Source organism: Chrysemys picta, chromosome 2, assembly GCF_011386835.1.
Source record: "Chrysemys picta bellii isolate R12L10 chromosome 2, ASM1138683v2, whole genome shotgun sequence".
In the NCBI taxonomy this organism is placed as follows: Eukaryota; Metazoa; Chordata; order Testudines; family Emydidae; genus Chrysemys; species Chrysemys picta.
The window spans coordinates 6,285,791-6,307,182 of NC_088792.1; the positions used below are offsets into that span (position 1 = coordinate 6,285,791).

The window sequence follows — 21,392 nt, forward strand, 5'->3', positions numbered from 1 at the left end:
TTGCTAGAAACATAATCCATTAACATGCCATCACTAAGCCATTGTGGTTATAATGAAGTCATCAGGCGAATACCTTTTTGTTGTGCTTGTTCCTCTTTCATAAAGTTTACTACTATGCTCGTACTTAATATGTAGCAATATGGAATTTTCAAATGACTTTAAATCCAGTGTAGCCGGAATCTCTCAAACAGATTTCAACTAAAACCAGTGCAGCTGGTAACATTTAGAAGCCCATGCATATTTTTGATATGCAACAGAGGAGATGGTTTTAAATTTAACTTGCTATTGTTGATATCATGTGTCACATCTTCTCCTTCTTAAAAATATCCTTCAGGAAAACAGCAGCAGCAGGGTGAAACTGATGCAACCCGTACAATCCTGGTCAGTTTAAAGCTGTAGGTAATACTGGGTTATGGAGAAGGTGCTTTGTGCAGCAAGTTCAGTTCTCTGCTGACTGAAGTACTATGCAAGGGAGAAGATATTTCTTATGGTCTCCCTCCAGTATGAATTACATTTTTCAGATAAGATTCAGAGATTATACAAGATGCATAACAAAATTAGTTATATATACAGCATTCCTTTTACCTATTTATATTCTATCCAAAACCAAATTTATCTTGCATGATTTGTTCCCACCTTTATTGCTCTGTTCTGCTAATATACTTCAATTCTCTAGTAAAATTCAATTTAATGGACTGTAATTACTAGATCAGGATCCTTCTTTTTTTGGAGTCATTACCAATTTTGCTTTCTCCTGCTCTCCGTAAATCCTCAGGCACCTCCCCAGGTTGCACATAGAACAGTAGATTCTAAAGTAAGTGCATGGTCTTTGTGAGGAGGGTAGTGGGAGCCCATCCTCCCAGACAGAGTGAAATGAAATACCTGAACTGTCTAGTTCACCTCTGCCAAAGAAATTGGTATAAACTATAGACATTGTTTTTCACTAGATGGTGATGATATCATTAAAAACGGTTGTTCTGATAATGTTTTATTTTTAGAGGACCAAATGGTTTGAGTAAAAAAATTGCAGGAAAACAGTTGGTGGTTGAGGGAAGGCATTTTAGGGTAGCAACATGTTCATTTCCTAATTCTTTGGTGGTTTCTTCCCCCACTAAATGTTCACTTTGCATTTGAAGGATTACAGTTAATTGTTTTTAATGGATGCACATACATGGTGACTGATTTGTTTAACCTGACTAAATTCCAGAGACCCTGTCAGGGAATTTGGTACAATATGGTAACGTACCAGAACATCTGTGTTTTAAATCAGATTTTGATTTGCCAAAAAGTATATAAGGTGATAATCGTGGAGGTGGTTGCTACCAACATTCCAGGAGAGTATAGGTGATTCATGTACGGTCACGTTGTTTTTGTCAGGCAGATGTGTATGATGAATTGTGAGATTGCATTAGAAGTGAGAACAAATTAGATATTATCATTCATGATTACTGTTGCCAAAACAGCTGCCATCTACTTTTTTTTTTTTCTTTTGACTCTTTTTTATACTTTAAATGTGTGTGCCAAATCTCCATCCAGTCAGTCCCCCATATTCTCAAACATTACTGGGGCAGTGAGGTCTGGTGGCTAGAGTATAGCATTGGGAGTCAGGATCCTGGGCTGTATTCCAACATTCACCATTGACCATGTTGTAACATTGGGCAAGTTACTTAGCGGCCCTTTGCCTCAGTGTACCTCCCAGAAGTGTAGAGGCTTAGGGTAAAATGTTATGAGCATAAGTCTTTCTTTCACAAATGACTGCGATTTAAGGAACCTGAAGAGTATGTATGTTTTGTAATCAGAGGGTGTGATTACAGCTCATGTTGCTATATAGAGCTCTGCGTGGATACAAAATTTGTATCGGCATCCAGTCTGCAAATATGGTCCACGGATATCCGCGTCCAGGGTTATCCGCAGGTTTGCAGAGCTCTAGTGATGTACCCTACCTAGTTCGGGTCCCAGAGCAATACATTTGCAGCAGCTCAAGCTCCGCTAGCCCCATGAGTAATTTGAATAATTATCCAATGTTCTAGGCGGGCCTATGCAACCTACACTGAAGCATGCACTGCTCTAGCACCAAGATACCTAAGCTATAAATGGAGCTATGTCAGCTGGAGCTGTAACCACAATCTGTGATTATGATATAGATGTACCCTAAAGCCTGGTCTACACTAGAGTTAAGCCGGCATAAGGTGCCTTACGTCTACCTAATTATGTCAGTGTCTACACTACATCCTTGCTCCAGCTGATGTAAGTGCCCTAGTACACCGTCATAACCCCTGTGCGTCTTGTGGAGGTGGAGTTAGGGTGACGCAGTGTCTATGTAGACACTTACTTATATAGGCTGTTTAATTCAGGCTTCTGCCGCACTGGGCTCACAGCTGGGGCGGTGAAATTGACAAAGGCTGGTAGGGTCCCTACTATGAAATTGAGCCCAGCACCAGGCTCACAGCTGCCCCCCACCCTCACCACCCCCAACTGTCAGCCAGGTGCCGGGCTCACAGCTGGAGCCCTTGCCCCCATGCCAGGGACAGCCCCAGCTGTGAGCCTCAATTATCCCCATAGTTCAATTATCCCCATATTGACTGGGTACATGTCACCTCAGGATGGGATGCAAAGATAGTTTCTTGACACCTTAAATGACTGCTTCATGGAGCAGCTGGTCCTGGGACCCACCAGAGGAGAGGCAATTCTTGATTTAGTCCTATGTGGAGCACAGGATCAGATCCAAGAGGTGAATATAGCTGGACTGCTTGGTAATAGTGACCATTATATAATTAAATTTAATATCCCTCTGGCAGCAAAAACACCGCAGTGGCCCAACAATGTAGCATTTAACTTCACAAAGGGGAACAACACAAAATGAGGAGGTTAGTTAAACAGAAATGAAAGGGTACAGTGCCAAAAGTGAAATCTCTGCAAGCTGCATGGAAACTTTTTAAAGACACCATAATAGAGGCTCAACTTAAATGTATACCCCAATTTAAAAAACATAGTAAGAGAACCAAAAAAGAGCCAACATGGTTAAACGACAAGGTAACGAAGCAGTGAGAGGCAAAAAGGCATTCGTTAAAAAGTGAAAAGTAAAAGTTAAATCATAGTGAGGAAAATAGAAAGGAGCATAAACTCTGGCAAATGAAGTGTAAAAATACAATTAGGAAGGCCAAAAAAGAATTTGAAGAACATCTAGCCAAAGACTCAAAGTAATAGCAATTTTTTTTTAAGTACATCAGAAGCAGGAAGCCTGTTAAACAACCAGTGGGGCCACTGGACGATCGAGGTGCTAAAGGAGCACTCAAGGACGATAAGGCCATTGCAGAGAAACTAAATGAATTCTTTCTATCGATCTTCACAGCTAAGGATGTGAGGGAGATTCCCAAACCTGAGCCATTCTTTTTAGGTGACAGATCTGAAGAACTGTCCCAGATTGAGCTATCATTATAGGAGGTTTTGGAACAAATTGATAAATTAAACCGCAATAAGTCACCAGGACCAGATGGGATTCACCCAAGAGTTCTGAAGGATTTCAAATGTGAAATTGCAGAACTACTAACTGTAGTCTGTAACCTATCATTTAAATCAGTCTCCGTACCAGAAGACTGGAGGATAGCTAATGTGACGCCAGTTTTTAAAAAGGGCTCCAGAGGTGATCCTGACAATTGCAGGCCTATAAGCCTGACTTCAGTACCGGGCAAACTGGTTGAAACTATAATAAAGAACAATATTGTCAGACACTTAGATGAACATAATTTGTTGAGGAAGAGTCAACATGGTTTTAGTAAAGGGAAATTATGCCTCACCAATCTACTAGAATTCTTTGAGGGGGTCAACAAGTATGTGGACCAAGGGGATCTAGTGGATATAGTGTACTTAGATTTACAGAGAGCCTTTGACAAGGTCCCTCACCAAATACTCTATTAAACGAAGTAAGCTGCCACGGAATAAGAGGGAACATGCTCTCATGGATTAGTAACTGGTTAAAAGATAGGAAACAAAGGGTAGGTATAAATGGTCAGTTGGAGAGAGGTAAATAGAATGGAGCGAGGTAAATAGAGGTGTCCCCCAGGCGTCTGTTCTGGGACCAGTCCTATTCAACATATTCATAAATGATCTGGAAAAAGGGGTAAACAGTGAGGTGGCAAAATTTGCAGATGATACAAAATTATTAAAGATAGTTAACACACAGGAAGACCCTGAAGAGCTACAAAAGGATCTCTTAAAACTGGGTGACTGGGCAACAAAATGGCAGATGAAAATTTAATGTTGATGAATGCAAAGTAATGCACATTGAAAAGCATAATCTCGAATATACATATAAAATGATGGGGTCTAAATTAGCTGTTACCACTCAAGAAAGCGATCTTGGAGTCGTGGATAGTTCTCTGAAAACATCCACTCAGTGTGCAGCAGCAGTCAAAAAAGTGAACAGAATGCTGGGAATAATTAAGAAAGGGATAGATAATAGGACAGAAAATATCATGTTGCCTCTCTATAAATCTGTGGTACGCCCACATCTTGAATACTGTGTGCGGATGTGGTCACCCCATCTCAATAAAGATATATTGGAATTGGAAAAGGTTCAGAAAAGAGCAACAAAAATGATTAGGGGTATGGAACGGCTTCCAGATGAGGAGAGATTAATAAGACTGGGACTTTTCAGCTCAGAAAAGAGACAGCTAAGGGGAGATATGATTGAGGTCTATGAAATCATGACTGGTATAGAGAAAGTAGATAAGGAAGTGTTTGTTTACTACTTCTCAACACAAGAACTAGGGGTCACCAAATGAAATTAATGGGCAGCAGGTTTAAAACAAATAAAAGAAAGTATTTCTTCACACAACACAGAGTCAGCCTGTGGAACTCCTTGCCAGAAGATGTGAAGGCCAAGACCATAACAGGTTCAAAAAAGAACTAGATAAATTCATGGAGGATAGGTCCATCAATGGCTATTAGCCAGGATGGGCAGAAACGGTTGCCCCTTGCCTCTGTTTCCCAGAAGCTGGTAATGGGCGATGGGATGGCTCACTTGATGATTAACTGTTCTGTTCATTCCCTCTGGGGCACCTGGCATTGGCCACTGTCGGAAAACAGGATACTGGGCTAGATGGACCTTTGGTCTGACCCAGTAGGGCCATTCTTATGTAGGGCTCAATTTCACAGCTGGGAGCCTACCAGCCTGCCTTGTCAATTTCACAGATTCAGCAGTGAGCTCCCCTCCTGCTCTGAGTCTGAGGCAGCCCTGAAATTGACAGTTAAGGCTAGTAGGCTCCCTGTTGTGAACCCCTTCTGGGCTCAGAGCTCAGGCAGCCACCCAGGGGCAGGTGGGGGGCTCCAGCTGTGAGTCCAGCTGCCACCTGGGTTCTCCGCTCCCTGCGTCTGGCAGAGCTCGCTAGCTGGAGCCTGGCTGCTGGCCGGGCTCTCAGCCAGACTCCAGATAGTTGGGCTCCCTGAGGAGCAAGCCGATGAGAGTCTGGGCAGCAGCCCCTCATGCTACTCCTCTAAAGTTGGTGCAAGTGCTCCTATTGAGGACATGCACCACCGACAGAAGGAGGGTAGGAGAGGACATGAAAAACCTCCGTAATGACTGCAGCGACTATATGTCGACTTAACTTAAGTTTGTAGTGTAGACATGCCCGAAGTCACATTCAGTCATTTTTGTCACTCCCAAGTGCCCAAGTCACTTTGAAAATGGGAAATGACTTAGGTGCTTTGACATTTTTATCCTTAATGTTTATAATCACTTGGAGATCCACAGGTGATAGAAGTTATATGTATCTGCTCTTATTTTAGATTAATTTTGCTTTGCATGACGTTGCTGACCTTAAATCACTGAATAATTCTTCTTGGCTGCAAGTAGAAGATTGCTGTAACAGGAAAAAAAACAACCTGAGTGTTTGTTACCTGTAAACAGATTATACATTTTGAGACTCCAGTGCTCGATAGACAGCTGCTTACTTTGGTTTTATTTTTAAGTATGTGACTTATGGGGAAACCCTTCTTATTTGTTTCTGCAGCCACTTGTCCTTATTGTATGGCAGCACTGTGTTGCTCCATAAGAGGCACTCTGTTTAATATGTGTTATAGACGGCTCACATGGTGGTGGTCAGCTATATCTAATCTCATTGTGAGTTTTCAACCCCAGAAACACTTCTTTTTAACATGTGAAGTACATGACTCAAGAATGGTGGTTTTCTGTTATTGTATTTCACTGTCTGGACTTGAAAATGAAACCTACTTTTAAAAGCTAACTCAAGAAGGATGTTGATAAATTGGAGAGCGTTCAGTAAAGAGCCACAAGAATGATTAAAGGAATAGAAAACATGCCTTATAGTGATAGATTCAAGGAGCTCAATCTCTTTAGTTTAACAAAGAAAAGATTAAGGGGTGACTTGATTACACTCTATATGTACCTAAATGGGGAACAAATGGGCTGTTCAGTCTAACAGAGAAAGGTATAACAAATTCAGACTGGAAATAAGGCCTAACTCTTTAACAGTGAGTAATTAAGCACTGGAACAGTTTACCAAGAGTCACAGTATATTCTCCATCACTGACCATTTTTAAATCAAGATTTGATGTTTTTCTAAAAGATTTGTTCTAGTATTTTTTTTTTTTTTTTTTTTTTTGTGTGTGGTTATTCTCTGGCCTTATTTATACAGGAGGTCAGACTAGATGACCACAATAGTCCCTTTTGTCCTTGTAATCTATGTTAAAATGCTTTTCTTAAGGGGCGCGGGCTTCCTGCACATAGATAACATAGAGAACTCAGGTCTTTCACAACCCCATTAAATCGCGTTTACATCCTTTGTGAAGCCCATTCTTCATAAAAACAAAGCCTATTATTTATATTGTAAAAGTAACTTGTGAACGATGCTTTCTGGGAGCCAAAAATAGATCTGGAGAAGGAAAGGGTTAGGATTAACTAATAAATACTAAAATTGTGAATGTTTAGTTGGTGACATTATCCCAATCCCCAGATCCATCTTGGGCACGTTCCCAGGCAGATGATTCAGAGAAGTAATAGCATATTATTTGTGGTGATCGTTTTTTCCTCTAGCTTGTTCCTAACTATGTTGTGACATTTATTTAGGAGGGGAAGTGTCCAATCAGGTCTTCGCTCCATCTGTAGGAGTTGCTGCATGCTCAGTACAGAAAGTGAAAGCTGGCTTTCTGCTCTGAAAACTGTTACCTCACAGGAAGCCTCAGGATTGGAAGACAGTGGTAAAAAGTCCAGGCCCTCTCTGCATGAGCCCTTCCACCATTTCTGCCAATGGTTGAGCTGCACCAGTGGTGAATTATTGGTCTGAATCTGCAATTAGCTGGGAAATCATCTTTTGTTTATAAGATTTACATATAAAAGGACACGTGTGCGAGTCCGTAAAGGCCAGAATGTTTGGAGAACTTTTAAACAACAAACGACCGAGGAAGGACGTGACTGATGAAGATTAATGGCTAGTTTATATATAAAACTGAACTTTAACAATAACCTCTGGTAACAGAAATATCTGAGCTTTTTATATCTATCCATAAAGGGACTTACATGGCCCCATCAGTGCAGTATTTGAGCATCTCTCAAGTATTTAAAAACAAATAGCAATAGAAATCTTCATCTTTTTTTCTTCTTGTAGAAGAAATCACTTATTTTTGTATGTAGTATATGTGTGAAGAACTTAATGAAGGAAAGCTAAGTCAGAAATGAGTGTTGCACTTAATTCTGAATGCTATAAGGTTAGTTATAATTAGATTAATACTTGAAATCATTTAGTGCTCGAGAGGCAAGAATGTTTAAAGTACCTATCTCCTTAGCATTGAAGTGCGGTATAGAATTTAAGTATTGGAGTCCATAACATAAAATGGGGGTGTTTCTCTTGGTTTCCCTGGAAAATAATAGCAAGCTATAGAAAATAAGTTGTAAATATTTTATTTTTGATAGTGATGGAGTGGGAATTCTCTGGAAAAGGACAGGTGTTGTGATCTTTTCATGGCATTATTAAAAGTCGTCTGACAAAACTGGAAGGAAAAAAATGACTAAAATTTCTCAAGTTTATTTTTCATGATTTCATAACTGGAAGCCTGCAGTATGCTATCCTATGGTCTTACGCATTGAAACAGGCAGTTTATTAATTCTTAAAGCATCAGAAAAAGGGCATCTACTTAATTAGCTCTGTTTTAACAAGGGTTTTACCCTGTCAGTGTCCTTGACTATTGAAGCTAGGGGAAATGACTGACCTTTTAAAAAACAAAGATTTGTTGCCTCTTCTTTTTCAGAGGTAGTTGACATATGTGATTTGCTGCATGTTAAGAAAGTTAGTGCTCATAGGAAGACTGTGGCACCCTTACTCTGCAAGTAGCGTCATTCATTGCAGTGGGACTGTTTGGAGAGTAAAATGCTACTCAATGTGAATAAAGGTTACAGAATCTGGCTCATACGTTTTTTTCTTCTTCTTAATTTAAAGACTATTACTAGGTCTATTGTTTCGGCAAGGTATTTACACTTTCTTTCTGTGTTTTCTTTTGCATGCTTTCTCGGCTGGATTGCAATAGAGAAGAAGAAAATGAGGTGAGTGTGTCCTAATTAATTGTTCACCTTTTGAGAAATGCTTTAGCAGAACAGTGGGGAGAAGTTAAAGCATTAGTTGTTTGTTCTGCATTAGTGCCTGAAAAAAAGGAAGATTGAGACATCAAATATAAAGAAAACCTGATCAGACAGTATTGGCATCGGAGGTATCGAAAGTAACAAGATTAAAAAATTATTCTGTGGTCCCTCTAGTCCATTGGTTCTCAAACTGGGGCCGCCGTTTGTGTAGGGAAAGCCCCTGGCGGGCCGGGCCGGTTTGTTTACCTGCCAGGTCCGCAGGTTTGGCCGATCGCGTCTCCCACTGGCCGTGGTTCGCTGCTTCAGGCCAATGGGGGCTGCGGGAAGCGGCGGCCAGCAAATCCCTTGTCCCGTACTGAAGATCTTTGCTTACTCTCATTATGAACATCCTCACAAATACCAGTGCTAACAGAATAGAAGAAGGATTTGAACCTCTGAATATCTAATTATATTGACTGCTTTCTAACCAAGCTTGTGTTCCATAATTTCAAGATTATGTGAGGACTTCAGAGTCAAGAAACTCCTCTTTCGGGAGGGGGTGTGTGTGTGGGTGTGTGTAAGTAAGAAAGGGGAATCTTTTTCAAGCTGAAACCTATTCTATAAATTCCCAGGCCAGGAGGGATATTTCAAATTTATAATTTTTGATGCATTACAGCCACAGATGGTTTTCACTGTTGTGGTTTAGATATCCTCACAAGTATCCACATTTCCTACTCTTGTAGCAAACAGGAAATCAGATTAATTTAAATAATATCTTATTCCTTCATTCTTAATTCACTCTACACCTCCAGCAGTCAATCAGCACTGCAACACAGGCCAGGCAGACTGATCTTTTATCAGTTTTGTCATGTTTGCCTTCAGAATGCTGCTCTGTGTATTTTGCAAATACAAATGTTTTCTGTAATGCAAGATGGACCCCTTTGTTTTAAGTGTTTTCTAAATTAAATTTAACTTTATGGCTCACAGAATTTGTAATGTTCCCTTCTGTAACTTTTTAAAAATGTGGCGCTCACATTATTTAACCTTTTTGTGTATTTTCTGAAGGAAAAAAAAAATCTGAGAGAGCTAGCTTGTGAGGTGGCTGCCACACCTCAACTCCAGGCTTTTATACTAAATAAACTATTAAAAACTGGAGGAATAAGATGTAGTTTACATGTTGTTTTTCTTATTTTACAAGTCTAGCACCTTATTTTATGTATAAATAGACCCAAACTACAAGGTTCAGGTCTGAGTTCAGATTCCAAACACCTCCCCCCCCCCCCCCCCCCCCCCCCCCCCCCCCCCCCCAAAGTTCAGAAGTTTTTGATCTGAGATTTTGATTTGGGCCTATCCCTAACTCTGTTAAATTGTTTCATTAAATAAAATTCATAGAAGGTTCAATCCAAGAAGAATCCAGAATTTTGCTATTTTATATTGTCCCTAATTTTTCTGGTAGGATCCAGATATCCAATACAAATATAACAAGAAACAAAATGGAGTTAGTCCAGACATCCTTACAGTGCAACATGAAATACAAACATTGTGGGCAAAACTTTGAAAATGTCTTCTTGTTTCATGGGGATATTAAGTAACTTAAAAATAACTTTGCAAACTATTCAATATGCAGTGTTTAAAAAATAAGCAAACTCTCAAAACACTTTTTGCCTGAACCTTTGTAGGCTAATTCCATACTCTGGTGTAGGTACATTATTGTGATGTCGTTAGCATTCCACTTCCTGGGAATTCTCACAGAACAGAAGCTGATGGTTTGGGACTTTGGCAGCACTGAGAGAAGAAAATAGTGGTTTGAAATTATTTATGGGGTGAATTCACCTTTTATGCTTATGGGGAGAATTTGGCTTGTAAGCCTATAGTTCATCTTTAAAAAAAATTCTTTCATGTCGCCTATAAGAAAAAAGGAACGTTGCATACAAATCCTGAGAAACAAATCTGCTAACATTTTCTATGTCTTTATTAGAGTATCCTTTCCAAAGATGATGATGAGACACGCATGCTCTAATCTTGTATCTTACAGTTGAACAGGCACGTGGGCCTACATTTTCAGAAGTGACTAGTGATGTTGGGTCTCAATTTTTGGATGCTCAAATTTGAGATACCTTAAAGGACCTTGATTTTCAGAAGCTAGCATGTGCTCTCCCTTTCCTGAAAATCAAGCCCCTTTACGTGTCTCAGGTTGTGCGCTCAAAATTACTAGTCATGTCTGAAGTTCCAGGTCATCAGCTTTAATTTAGACCTACTGTATTTTGCTATTTGTAAAAATATAATGGAGGATACTATATTTATGAAAACTGGTTACTGTGTATAGCAAGTAGGTGAAATGCAATGGTGTTTCAGTTCCACTGAAGTCTATTTAATTATTTACCATAGTGCCTCTTTCCTTAGCAACTAGGCCTGTTCTGCAAAAGTTAAACAATAACAAAGAACATAAGTGATTCACAACGGAGTGCAAGAAACAGTTGCTGTTGCCAAGGATGGAATAGTGTTCATGGAATAGTTATGAAACTAAGGCCTGGTCAATACAATTTTTGTACTGCTATAACTATTTCGGTTAAGGGTGCAATTATTTTAATGAGCTAGTTATACCAGTACGACACCTAATTTGGATTTATGGGAATAAGCTATATTGGCATAAGCCCCTCTTTATCCACAGTAGGGGACTGTATTGTTCGTATATCAGAATAGTTAAAGCGATACAATTTTTGTGTGTAGATAAGCCCGAAGTTTAAAAATGGATGTCCAAAAACCAAATAAGCCCACTTTGGTTCATGCACTGAACATTGCTGATTTCAGGTTCTGATGGACTGATAAGGAAAGTGAATTTCAAAGAGGAAGGGGCTCTTTACTGATAAAGTTTTATTGCCAGTCTCTGAGTTCTGTTTCTCTTCCATCATAAGAGCATTCCAATTTTATCTGAGGAGAAAGAGGTAGCCACTCAGATAACCAGCTCCCAGACAATTCAGTAAGTTCCTCCCACACTTGAAATGTGTCTGAAAACCAATGGAATTGGTGGAAAAATACTAGCACCCTATTTGGGTTTTCTCCAAAATCACAAGTTAGACAGCTGCCTGGAGGTGACAACAGTGTGAATGACTGACTGATTGTTAATAGAGCTTCTAGAAGGCAGTTAGTTACATTAGAGTAATTCCATTCACTAACACCCAACTCATTAGAAATTACCTATGAATGATGTAAGATCACTGGAGAAAACAAACTTTTGTGAGTTTGTCAGAAATTTCACTTGCAATCTGTCTTGTTCTGAAAAATTACTGCATTACAGTACAAAGTCTTCTAGGAAGTGAAAACAAATGGACATAATCTTGGCAATCCAGTATAGTTTGTGATCCATTCAGTTTTTCTGAAGTCAGAACAGGGAGCTGTGCAACTGTGGAAATAGTTTAATATATTAAATCCTTTACTTCTAAGAGAAATGGATTAACATTTTGAATGGGTCCTGTCTAGGTCCTAAAAGACATTTTGTTCAGACTTCAAAATTACTACATAATTGTTTCTGTATAGAAGAGACCCAGTTCTGGAATTTATTGTGGCCATACTATCTCTGACTTCACCCAAGCTTATCTGTTGTTTTTATGATCACTAAAAATTTGAGTTAAAGGGTTATTGTTTGATACTGTATGCAGAGTGCAGTTATTCCTTTAACTGCTTATCTTTTTATTGCAGGGCAAGACTGAAAATGTGCAGAAAGCTGGTTTTGTCAAAGGCCCAGTGTTCAAAGGTGTTGCTTCTAGCCGCTTTTTGCCCAAAGGCACCAAGACAAAGGTTAACCTTGAGGAACAAGGAAGACAGAAGGTGTCTTTCAGCTTTAGTTTAACAAAGAAAACCTTGCAGAATAGATTTCTGACTGCTCTTGGAAATGAAAAACAAAATGAAACTCAGAACTCCCCAGCTACACCCCTTCCAACTGACTTTGCCCCCAAAATTAAAATGGACCTTGGGGATACCTCTGGTTCAGCAGAAGAATCTTCACCACCAAAACCTAAGGTGGAATTGGGCAAGATCCATTTTAAGAAGCATCTGCTCAGTGTAACAGCAAAGCCACTGCCAGCTGCTGTAGCACCACCACCATCGCTAGCAGCTGTAGCACCAGCAGAAATGACGGCAGCAGCAGCAGAATTGCCATTGACACCACCTCCATCACTCTCCCAAACAGCATCTCCACCAGCACCAGTGCTAACAGCAGTAGCTTTTCCCCAACCACCCGTAGCAGTATCCGTGACAGCAGCACCACTTCTGCTACCACCTGTAGAATCAGAAGTCCAAACTTCAAAGGAGCTATCAAATGCAGTAGTGAAAGAAACTTTAGAACTGGACATTAAACAGGATTCTGCATCTAATAGTTCCGAAGAACATGTAACTCAAAATGTGTCTGAGCAAATGGAAATAACTTCACAGCAGGAAGATTCCCATATTGGGAAGGAGGAAGAAATTTCAAACAGCTCAAGAAGTGTTTCTCTGTGTTCCAAAAAGCAGGGTTCTAAGAGGAAATTTTCTCAATCTGATGCCACGTTACTGGGTTCTGAATCTGATGAAGATTCTATAAGGACTTCTTCCAGTCAGCGATCACATGAATTAAAAATATCAACAAGCACAGAAAAGGAAAGAGATCCAAAAAAGAGCTCAACTTCTCTCAAAAGTGAAGATTCGGTGAAATCTTCCTCGCGATCTAAATCGGACAGAGATGAAAAACATTCTAGCCACCCAAAACCAGAGAGAGACTCTAGGTATATGTCCTCCCGGTCTAGGTCAGACAGGGACAGAAGACGGAGCAGGTCTCATTCTCGTTCTAGGTCTGACAGAGGTTCTAGAACCAGCTCATCCTATTCAAGATCAGAACGCTCTCATTATTATGAATCTGACCGAAGATATCATAGAAGCTCCCCTTACAGAGAGAGGACAAGGTATTCACGTTCTTACACAGATAATAGGGCAAGAGAGAGTTCTGATTCAGAAGATGAGTACAGGAGGACCCATTCCAAGTCTAGTGACTCAAGGCGTACGTCATCTCATTCCTCCTCATACAGGGATTCTAGAACTTCTTCCTATTCTAAATCAGACCGGGACAGCAAAACAGAGTCATCTTATGCTGAAACAGAGAGGAGAGGAAAGTCTTCAAAATCAGATAGAGAATCAAAAAGGACTTCAGAAAGTGAAGTATCAAAAAGATGTTCTCCCCTTAATGAGCTGGGATATCGAAGGGGGTCATCCCATTCTAAACCTGATAGTAATGTGAACTCTTCCCATTATAAGTACACCCCTACAAAAACTTCTGCACCAAAGTCTGATAAGTCTAAAAGTTCTTTCTGTTGTACAGAATCAGTTGAAGAAATCAAACAGCAGTCTAATTCTTTAGATTTAGAGACACCTTGTCTAAAAAGCAATGAGTTGAGAATGACTATTATAAAAAAGTTTGAAAGAGAAAAGACAGTTTCTCCATTCAGTCAATTAAATGATTCACCTACTTTTAAAAAGCTAGATGAGTCAAAAGATGGTTCTCCTAATTTGAAGTCTGAACTTATAGGAAATGATTGCCATGACAGTATTAAAGAACCAGAAAATTTAATAAAGGTAAAACGTGATCAATTAAGAACTTATTGTCCCATAGAACTGAATATAAATGGGTCCCCAGAGGGTAGGTCTGATGACTTGGCAACTTTCTGTGTCTCCAAAACAGAGGATATTGCAATGTCTTCTGATGATAGTCTAGGTAGATCAGAGGTATCACCGCTGATAAAAAGTAATAAATTTTATGTGTTGCCATCTAATGGATTTCAAAGTGTATATAAATCTAAAGAACAAGATTTGGATGATTCTCATATACAGTCTAATGAGTTCAACAGTTCATTTAAAGAAACAGAGGCTCCAGTTCCTTCAGAGCAAGATGAAGTTATTTCTTTTCCTGTTACGAATATAGATCATTCTGAAATGTTAGTTAAAAAATTGGATGATCTGGCAACTCCTTGTAACAGAACCAAAGATTCAGACTTTTGCTACATCTCAGATGATACTAGTCCTTCTTTGTATCATTCAGAAGTTGAAATTGAAGTTGAGCCCATTGATATAAAAGTTACTCAAGAAACTTTAATGGACATGCATGTAGAGCCACAAACAATTATATGTGATTATGAAAACATGGAGGATCAAAATTCAACGAAGTCTGCATGTGAAGATGAACTATATGATATTAGTCCTTCCCATGAACTGAGCCTAACAGTAGATAGTTTAAGCAGAGATTCTTCCCAAGAAGAATGCTCCCTGGAAATCAAATTAGACAATGAAATTATTACACCACAACCAGAGGAAAACCTTGCTTCCAAATTGGATAGAGCCATGCAGAATGAAAGTGAAGAATGCTTCCAACATTCTGAAACGGAGACGATAATTGAATTAGATGCCCAGCAAATTGGTCCTGATTTAGAAAAAGGAAAACCATCATTTAAAAATGAGCATTCATATTATTTAGAAGTACCAGCAGAACACCTAGAAAAAGAGAAACCAGCTGAGGAAAGTTCTACCATCTTCGCTGAAAGAATCAGGTCTGATGATTTTAAAGACCAGTCTCTGGAAGTCTCAGTTGGCAAGGATGAAGAAAATGAGTCACTGGTGGTTTCTGCTTTTTCAGAGGCTTTGTTTCCATCTTGTGATGTCATTGTGACTGCAGAAGAAACAGAAACTGTAGCTCAAGCCGCCACGTGTGACAGTAGTGGCAATACTTCTGAATTCATTTCTGCTCATAATGATGATTATTCTGATACGGCAGAAAGTGAGAGTGAGCAGGACAGTGAAGAGAGTGATACAGAGGATTCTGATTCTGATGACAGTGTTCCAAGGAACCGTCTTCAGTCAGTTGTGGTGGTTCCTAAGAATTCCACTCTAAGTATGGAAGAAAGTAGTCCTTGTTCATCTCGGAGCAGCCAAGGTAATACACGTTACTCTGATAATTGGGAAGACGATAGGCCAGAGTCCAGCAAACCTTATTATGAAGAAAGATCAGAGAATACAGCAAATAAAAATGGTCCACATATTGAGAACAAGTGTTCGCCTTCTAGGGGAATGGACAGGAGTCCAGCGACATCTACTGAGCTCAATAGAAAGGAAGCTGAAGATCTCCAGCCTGATATGTCACAGCCTCAGAGTGATGGAGTGGATAGTACAAGTCAGACAGACCTAACATCAAATTCTAATGGCAAACCAAATCCAGATGAAAGAATATTGAAAGAATTGATGTCCATAGCTAGACCAATTGGCAGACAGCAAGACGAGCAGCCATTTTGTTTTTCTGAGAGCTTTGAAAGTGCTGAAAATAAATCTAGGCACCAGACAAATTCTTCCAAGCCAGACAGCAGGCAGGGAAAGAGTGGGTTCAGTAATGTATCTGGTACAGGAGAGTTCTCCAAATTGGATGGTTTTCATTCAACAGAGGACTTGGGTAGCCTGGGATGGGACTTCTCTCAACCAGAGAAACCCAGTAGCACATACCAGCAGCCCGACAGCAGCTATGGAATGTACTCGGGTTACGTTTGCCAGCAGGGTTCAGGATCATACAGTGGCTCACAGAATTACTGGCAAGGCAATGGCTATTGGGACCCAAGGTCTGGTAGTAGGCCCTCTGGAATTAATTATGAACGAATACAAGGGCAGGTACCAGATTCCCTAACAGAGGACCACGAAGAGTATGAACAGGATGACAATTGGGATGATGATTGCAAAGCTCACTTTCCTAGCCAGTCAAGTAAATTTCATTCTCTCAGTGATAAAGAAAAGGGTTCTGTGCAGGCACATGAGATCAGCAGTAATTCAGCAAAGGAGCCAACAGTTGTAAATGAGAAAAAAGAGCAGGCAAAGATTTTGGAAAAAAATGATGTGAAAGAGCGAGGACCACCGAAGAAAAGAAGGCAAGAATTAGAGAGTGACTCTGAGAGCGATGGAGACCCAAGAGAGAGAAAGAAAGTAAAAACGGATGCAGAGGGGGACCAGTCGGAGTCCTTGCCGCAGGGTTCAGCAATGATTCGCCCACTGTGTATCATGGAAGAGTTCAGAGACCCGCAACGCTGGAAGGAGTGTGCCAAGCAAGGAAAAATGCCCTGCTACTTTGACCTTATTGAGGAAAATGTGTATTTAACAGAAAGGTAACTAACGGATTTTCACCTTGTTTGCTTCTAGTAGTTTACATTTCAGTTGATCGTTTGATAGGGCATTTAGAAAGATACAACAATCTTCTCCGAACAGTAGCAGAGTGATGAAAGAGAGGGAATATCACATTTCCCACCACCTAAGAAAGCTTTTCATAGAGAAGAGGAAGGATTAGCCATGAGGGGTGTGGAGAGAGAAGGGTAAGGTTATCAGCTTAATCCTAGATTCGCTGGCAGTCCATAGAAACATCTAAGAGCAAAATGTAGCCAAATGGAGGGGTGACAGTCCTCGGAGGAATTTAGCTCCTGCTAATATTAATTGGCTATGCTGGTTTAATTTTCACATGCAGTGCTAAAAAAATAAAATTGGTTGTCTTTGCTGTTGAGTAGCCTGAGAAGCTGAAGATTGAAAATCATGGGTGCATTTGAGGCTGCTCAAGTCCATGCCAGTTAGCACTTACTATTGTCATACATATCCGTGTACCCGTGGCAGTTTGTAAGAATGGTTTTCATTTTTTTGCCTCGATTTTTGTTATACCGTTCATCTGAACTTCATGTGAGTGTACAGGAGCCTGGAGCATATACACCTCTACCCCGCTATAACGCGACACAATATAACATGAATTCGGATATAATGCAATAAAGCAGTGCTCCGGGGGGCGGGGGAGGCTGCACACTCTGGATCAAAGCAAGTTCGATATAACGCGGTTTCACCTATAACGTGATAAGATTTTTTTGGCTCCTGAGGACAGCATTATATCGAGGTAGAGGTGTAGCAACTTCTCTTCAGGGCTTGACATATCCATATGCCTGTGACCCCAGGCAACAAATCTAGCTGTGGTATGTAACTCAGCAGGTTTACTGTATGATCTGCAAAATAATACTTAATATCTTTTAAATTTAATGGTCCTTATTTTCTTCAAGTGATTCCTTGTTCTCATACGATTGGACGAGGTAATAAGTAGGACTTTATCATTCTCTTCATAGGTTTGAATACCTCAGCCAAGTTCTGTCCACACCTTATCCTTTTCAAGACCCCCCCCCCTCCCCCCCAAAAAATTGGTCCCATTTATGAAACTATTTACGATTAGTGCCCTACAAGCTGTGTATCTTGCACTATGATGCAAGAAACACAAATTTGATTCCCAGTCCTGCTCTCTGGTTCTCTAGGCTGCTGAAGGACAGCACGAACCTGGGGCAGAAAGCCTGTTTTGCCCCTGAAATACAGGTACAGTCTTTCTGAAGACTTCCCCACACATCTCTTCTCCATAAATTGTGGCGACTTAGAATGTTCTCTGCCTATCATTTGTGCCAGCCTAGCTCTGGCTAATTTCTATAAAGATTTTAAGATTTATTCCTTTGAAAATTATATTCTTACCAAACTGCACTGAAAGAACTAAGCTAGAGTTTTACCATTACTCAGTGTGTAGCTGCAATGAAATTAAAATAGGATTGTGTGCATGAAAAAGAGGTGAGGAATACATAAATTGCATTAACGTCTTGGCAGTCTTTTCTGAATATCGCATCTGGTCATGAATGTACCAAAAAGTAATGCTCCTGACTGCTCTTACATCGTGTTGATGTAAGCTGAATAGTTGAACAGTGATTTCTAAACAGTAAATCAATTTTCGTCCAGTAGCAAATGATAGATTGAGTTAATTTTAGATAGTGATTTTTGTCTTTATGGGTATGTTCTAATGCTGCCTTAACCTCCCCCCAGGAAGAAGAACAAATCCCATCGTGATATCAAGCGAATGCAGTGTGAATGTCCGCCTCTTTCGAAAGAAGAGAGAGCTCAAGGGGAGGTAGCCTGTGGTGAAGATTGTCTCAATCGCCTGCTCATGATAGAATGGTAAGGACTGTTTGGTGAGATGTCCAAGCTGAGCTCTTTCCCTGGCATTGAGTATCAGAAGACACCAAGTTGTCTTTGTGTTGTCGTTTGCAGTGACATATATTCATACGTTGGCCTTTCCCTTTTGGAGATCAGAATCTAAATCCTAACTTAGGGCTTGTGAATCAGTGTAGTAGTTTCATGTTCATCTCTGAGCCTATCACACAAGCACTGACGTGTCTGCCCAGGAGGCTCAATGCACTGCAGCCGAGGCTTGAGGGAGACCGGAATGGGGGAGGTGTAGCTTTCCAGGCCGCTGCCTTGTTTTTCAGTTTTTTCCTCTGTTGCCTACCTCTCCTCTCTCACTAGGCTCTTATCGGGCCCTTTCCTTCCCCTTTCTCTTGAGTCCTCTTGCTCGGAAGAAAGCGGCAGCAGGGCTGAGACAACTGCTGCTCCGTGTTTTCAGTTGGCAGGAGGCAAAGAACTGGGCAAAAGGAGCTGCATTGACAGCTGACTGGCAATCAGATTTGCTTCCTGATAGGTGGAGACATAATGATTGTTACCAAGTAAGATGGGAGAAGAGGGATGAGTGATATGGACCCTTTGGTATCTAAGACCCTGGATCTCTGATCAGTCCAAGCTCTAGAGCAGGGGCAGGCAAACTTTTTGGCCTAAGGGCTACATCGGGTTTGGGAAATTGTATGGAGGGCCAGTTAGGGGAGGCTGTGCCTCCCCCAACAGCCAGGCATGGCCCGGCCCTGCCCCCTATCCGATCTCTTCCCCCCTCACCCCTTGACGTCCCCCTGCCCCCGGACTCCTGCCCCATCCACCCCCCCGCCCCGCTCCCTGTCCTCTGACTGCCCCCAGAACCTCTGCCCCTGACTGCCCCCTATCTGACCACCCCCCTGCTCCTTGTCCCCTGACTGCCCCCCCCACCCCCCCGCCCGGACCCCTGTCCCCATTCAACCCCATTTCCCACCCTCTGACCACCCCTGTCCCCGACCACCACCCCGAACTCCCCTGCCCTCTATCCAACCCCATCTGCTCCCTGCCCCTTACCACACTGCCTGGAGCACCGGTGGCTGGCGGTACTACGGCCGCGCCGCCTGGCTGGAGCCAGCCACGCCAACGCGCAGCACAGAGCACCAGGTCAGGCCGGGATCTGCAGCTGCGCTGCCCCAGGAGCTCACAGCCCCACCACGCAGAGTATTGCGCTGGTGGCACAGTGAGCTGAGGCTGTGGGGAAGGCAGCTCAGGGGCCAGGCAGGAGGGTCACGCGGGCCATAGTTTGCCCACCTCCGCTCTAGAGGCAGGAAAGGGGGCAGTAGTCTCTTAGGAAGAAGCCATAAAATATACAGAGCAGATGCCAGTATGTTGGGTTAATCACAGTAACACTGCTGATCTAAAAAAATCTTAGTCTAAATATAAATCGTTCAAAATTGAACATTGGTTGTCAGGTGGTTATACTTCTTTATAGTGAAATATGTTTGTGGGTTTTGCACTGAATTTATTATTTATTGGTTCATGTCGATTTTCCCAGCTATTTCCCAAGCTGCTTCTGTTGTCGCTGCCAACCCACTGGGAGTTGATTGTTCTGTTTCCTCTACTTAGTTCTTCCAGGTGCCCGAATGGGGACTACTGTTCCAACAGGCGGTTCCAGAGGAAACAGCATGCAGATGTTGAAGTGATCCTAACTGAGAAAAAAGGCTGGGGACTGAGAGCTGCCAAAGATCTCCCATCGTAAGGCTTTCCTCTTCATATGACCTTTAACTGAGTTATTTCTCAACAAATAGCTAGATGCTATAGCCAGTACTCCATTCTTGTCCTCCTTGGCCTCTGTTTCTACTACTGTTTGTCACATACGCCTTGAAATCTTGTGCTCTCTTTTTGTGACTCTGTTTCCTACTATCTCTCCTCCCCTCTGATCACTACTTTGGCTACCTTTGTTGGTTCTTCGTCCTCCCCCTCCGTGTGTGTGTGTGTGTGGGTCCCCACAGAAATTGGCTCTTGGTCCTCTCCTCTCTTTCCCTTCTAAGCCTATTTCTGGGTAATCCCATCTGCTCACATGCTTTTAACTACCATTTTTACACTGATGATTCATGGGTCTGATTTTCCACGCTTAACTTGTCTCCCTCTAGTTAATCCCACATCACAACCTGTTTGACATTTAAATTTAAGGTGCCCAAAACTGAACTCCTGATCTGTCCACTGAAATCCTCTCTGTTCCCCTTAATTTTCTGACTGTGACTACACCACCATCCTTGTGGCTGAGGCCAATTACATGGGAGACATCTTTGACTTCTCTCACTGAACTGATCTGTAAGGCTGTAGTCATATTATATCCTTCATATCTCCCCTCCACACCCAGCTCTGCTGTAATGCTTTTGAGAAATCAGCCATTTAATGATGGCAGATGGGGATACTGCTGGTACTCATTTGTTGTAAACCTACATATATTTGACTATATCCCTCTCCCTCCTCCCCCCCCTTCACACACACTGTGTTACTTCTCTAAGTTTGAAAGCTCTGTGGGGCAAGGGCCATGGATTCATGTGTTTGTACAGTGCCTAGTGCAAAAGGGCTCCAGTCCTTATCAGGGCCTACAGGCATGATTGTAATACACATCTCTTATAATAGTGCCAAGAGACCCCCGATTAGTATTGGAGCCACATTGTATTAGATGCTGTACAGAGTTACAGACCCTGCCCTGAAGAGCTTGCATTCACAGGCATAACAACTGGGTGTAACAAAGTATGATACTCAGAAGAAAGACAAGGAGAAGAGTAATGGGAGGAATATGCTTTTATATAAGTGAAATGTG

The 21,392-nt window shown here is 41.4% G+C and overlaps 1 protein-coding gene across 10 annotated transcripts in view; it reads left to right on the top strand.

The window, feature by feature from the left end:
* SETD2 (SET domain containing 2, histone lysine methyltransferase) overlaps nucleotides 1–21,392 on the top strand; it is a 143,915-nt gene that overhangs the window by 21,940 nt on the left and 100,583 nt on the right. For 9 of the 10 annotated variants that reach the window (XR_010598164.1, XR_010598166.1, XR_010598165.1 and 6 more), the window contains exons 2-5: nucleotides 8,518–8,557; nucleotides 12,272–16,737; nucleotides 18,461–18,592; nucleotides 20,183–20,311. Coding sequence is in view for 6 of the 10 variants with exons in the window: in XM_065582561.1 (XP_065438633.1) it covers nucleotides 8,518–8,557; nucleotides 12,272–16,737; nucleotides 18,461–18,592; nucleotides 20,183–20,311 (4,767 nt within the window). In the remaining 4 variants the exon portion in view is untranslated. The remainder of the gene's footprint in view (nucleotides 1–8,517; nucleotides 8,558–12,271; nucleotides 16,738–18,460; nucleotides 18,593–20,182; nucleotides 20,312–21,392) is intronic. The other variant, XM_065582562.1, reaches the window with a different exon arrangement.